General features: G+C 46.6%; 2 protein-coding genes across 2 annotated transcripts; both read right to left on the bottom strand.

Moving 5' to 3' along the window:
- Nucleotides 1-256: 256 nt before the first annotated feature.
- LOC149842846 (long-chain-alcohol O-fatty-acyltransferase-like) lies at nucleotides 257-658 on the bottom strand. Its single transcript, XM_090000744.1, has one exon. It carries the CDS (start codon nucleotides 656-658, stop codon nucleotides 257-259), a length of 402 nt encoding a protein of 133 aa, XP_089856870.1.
- Nucleotides 659-673: 15 nt separating this feature from the next.
- LOC149842845 (putative long-chain-alcohol O-fatty-acyltransferase 5) lies at nucleotides 674-1,342 on the bottom strand. The gene is made up of 2 exons (XM_090000743.1): nucleotides 1,037-1,342; nucleotides 674-916 (listed from the first exon to the last, which is right to left on the bottom strand). The coding sequence occupies exons 1-2, from the start codon at nucleotides 1,340-1,342 to the stop codon at nucleotides 674-676; spliced, it is 549 nt and encodes a 182-aa protein (XP_089856869.1).
- Nucleotides 1,343-2,755: the final 1,413 nt, after the last annotated feature.

Genomic DNA, 2,755 nt, shown 5'->3' with positions numbered 1-2,755 from the left:
TGGCAGCAAAGGGTTGAGACCGGGGTCTGTGAGAGAAAAGTAGCAGGAAGCTATCATCTTTGGAGCAGTTCCATCTAATCAGAACATGTCCTTCATCGAATTAGATACGTTCTTGGAAGATGGACCATGTTTGAATCCAACTGGAACTGATTTGATTTATATGGCCTTACATGTATGCTAAAAAAAAAATGGAAAGTGAGCAATAAAAAAACCTCTTTACGATTGGCCCTAAGGACATAAGAGATGAGTTAACATATCAGTTAATCCCACTTGATGGAGCAGCAATCTGATTGGTGGTCATCCCAACCAGACGAGATGCTATAAACCTTACGGTGCCCTTGACCTCGGAGGTCATCTTCAGATCAAGCCTGTTCCCTATCAAGGGCGGGAATAATAGCCATATCCCCGTGGTCAACAATACGGTGAAAGTCAATACCCCCTTGAGGGGGTCGGGCAGTCGACTCACAAGCTGCCCACGCCCGAGCCCACGCTCCAGGCAGTCTTCCCTAGCCACCAGGAAACCATGCAGTAAGAAGAACCTGGTCCACTCCCAGGTGGGCTGCTGCACAATCAGGTAGTATAGCCTTAGCTCGTGCATGAGCCCAGAGACCAGAAAGGTAGCCACCATTGCCACAGCTTTAGCCGGTTGGCCGCCCATGACCACCAAACATGCCTACCGCACCGGCAAGTACACCGTTGCGCGGAGTGTGTTTCCCACGAGGATGTTCCACCGGCGCCCCCAGAAGTCGCGGAGCGACGTCAACGAGAACGATCGGTTGAACTGCGGCTCCAGCTCGGCACCGAGCCAAAGCTGAGCCACAACCGCAGCGAAGGCGTAGTGTATGTTCATGCCAACCAACAAATATAGGCCTTGCACCAATATGGAGAGCATGTTGGGGTGAGGCAACTCTTTTCCCTAAATGTAAACAATGAAGCACAAGAGCATGAATAATACAGACTCAACTGCTAGATTGAGTGAGGAGCTGCGTAGGTTGGTAGATGGGTGTGGTTGCTGGCTTGAGCTAGGTGATTTCGCCTTGACGGGGAGCGTGGCAAAGATGAGGAAGTGGGGGAAGGAGCGGTGGTGGTGCACGAGGGGGCCGGTGTCGAAGCAAAAGAGGAGAAACTGGAAGTTACAGAGCCAAACGAGGTAGAAACTGGTCATGGAGTGCCAACAGATGGAGGAGATCAGCAGTGGGAGTTTTAGAAAAAGGTAACAGATGGGCAGGGTGGCAATGAGCCGGGGGATGTTCATGGGGAGTCTGCTGACGATCGCATAAACGTAGACCATGGCCGCGAGGGCGGAGATCCACACTCCTGCAAAGCTCTTCACCCCACTCATGTTGTGCGCTTCAGAGTGAGGAAGGAAGACATGGTGTGATTTTTGTGAGGATCTTCACTAACTCTTTGAGCTTCTTATAGGGTGATCGGAAACATACATATGCATGGCTCTCTTTAGGGGAGGAAGAGATGAGAAAATTACTTTAAACTGTACTCAGTTATTTGTATTATATGCTATGTTAGTTGGGTTGGCTGATTACGAAGCAGGTTATATGTCGCCCCCCCCCCGAACAGGGTCGGTACTCCATCTCATGTTCGGGTGTTCCCAAAGATTGCCACGTATAAGATGCAGACCAGCATGTATCCCCATGTGTGCCAGCATCATATTGCATCGTAATTTGGTGTCGTCGCAAAGACTTAAGTACCCTTTATCGCCATTCTCTTCCTCTTCCTCGAATGGACATAAATGCCCTCTATCTAGAAAACTGAATCGACAGTTCGTGAAAAGGACAAAAATGCCCTCCATCGTTATCGCGCCAAAACGTTCTGCAAAGTTTGTGTATGCAGCAACCTATATGTTGTAGGATTTAAATAGTTCAAAACAATTCATTCTCGCCCTAAGCAGAAAACTCTACTGGAGCATACTTTGCTTTCATCTATGTACAACGGAGCATCCTTTCCTTTGTTCCAGAGCATTCGTTTCTGTCTTACGCGCAGTCGCAGCATCGTTGCCACCTTCTGTTGCGTATTAGTTGTTACTATTGCTTACTCTACAGTTGGAATATCCAAAATCCTATCATTTCGGTGAGTTTCGTGTAAGGTTTCGTTATTCAATCTGTAGGTTTCTTCTTATACAATGACTTGTAAGTTTGAGAAATCTTACAAAGATGTGTACTTATGAACCCAAATATTGCGATGATTTGTAATCATGATGATCGTTTAATGTGTTGTGCAGGTTAGCAATGTCTGCGCCTCATCAGAGAAGAGATGCCCCATCGTTCTATGGTTTGTGTATTAGAAAAGTGATCTGCCAGTCTCATCTTTCTATGGTTCTTGAGAGGTACCAAAATATACTTAAGATTGAGAATGACGAAGATAGGGAGAAAGCCTTGGAATTGTATTATGCGGAGGATTATCCCTCAGATATCGAGGTTGTGGACCAAAGGAAGAATGCTGAAGAACGAAAGATGCAGAAGAAGGATGACGAAGAGAAGGCAAAGCAAAGAAATATGGAGGAGAATGAAAAGAGAAGGCGGAGGAAGATGGCAAAGCAGAGGGAAAGGCAAAAAAAGAATGAGAAGGATTGGCAAAGGTATTTTGATAAGGTAATGATGGAGTCAAGGGCGCAAATGGATAACTGAATCTTGGACAATAAAGCAATGCGAAACAAGGCAAAGCTACTGAAGGAGGCGGAGGAGAGGCAAAGGCAAATGAATAAGGAGGAGGAAGAACAGAATAAGACTCAGGATGAGGA

Source organism: Nuphar pumila, chromosome 3 (assembly GCF_984573655.1).
Source record: "Nuphar pumila chromosome 3, dmNupPumi1.hap1.1, whole genome shotgun sequence".
Lineage (NCBI taxonomy): Eukaryota > Viridiplantae > Streptophyta > Magnoliopsida > Nymphaeales > Nymphaeaceae > Nuphar > Nuphar pumila.
This window is presented reverse-complemented; position numbering and strand designations above follow the sequence as displayed.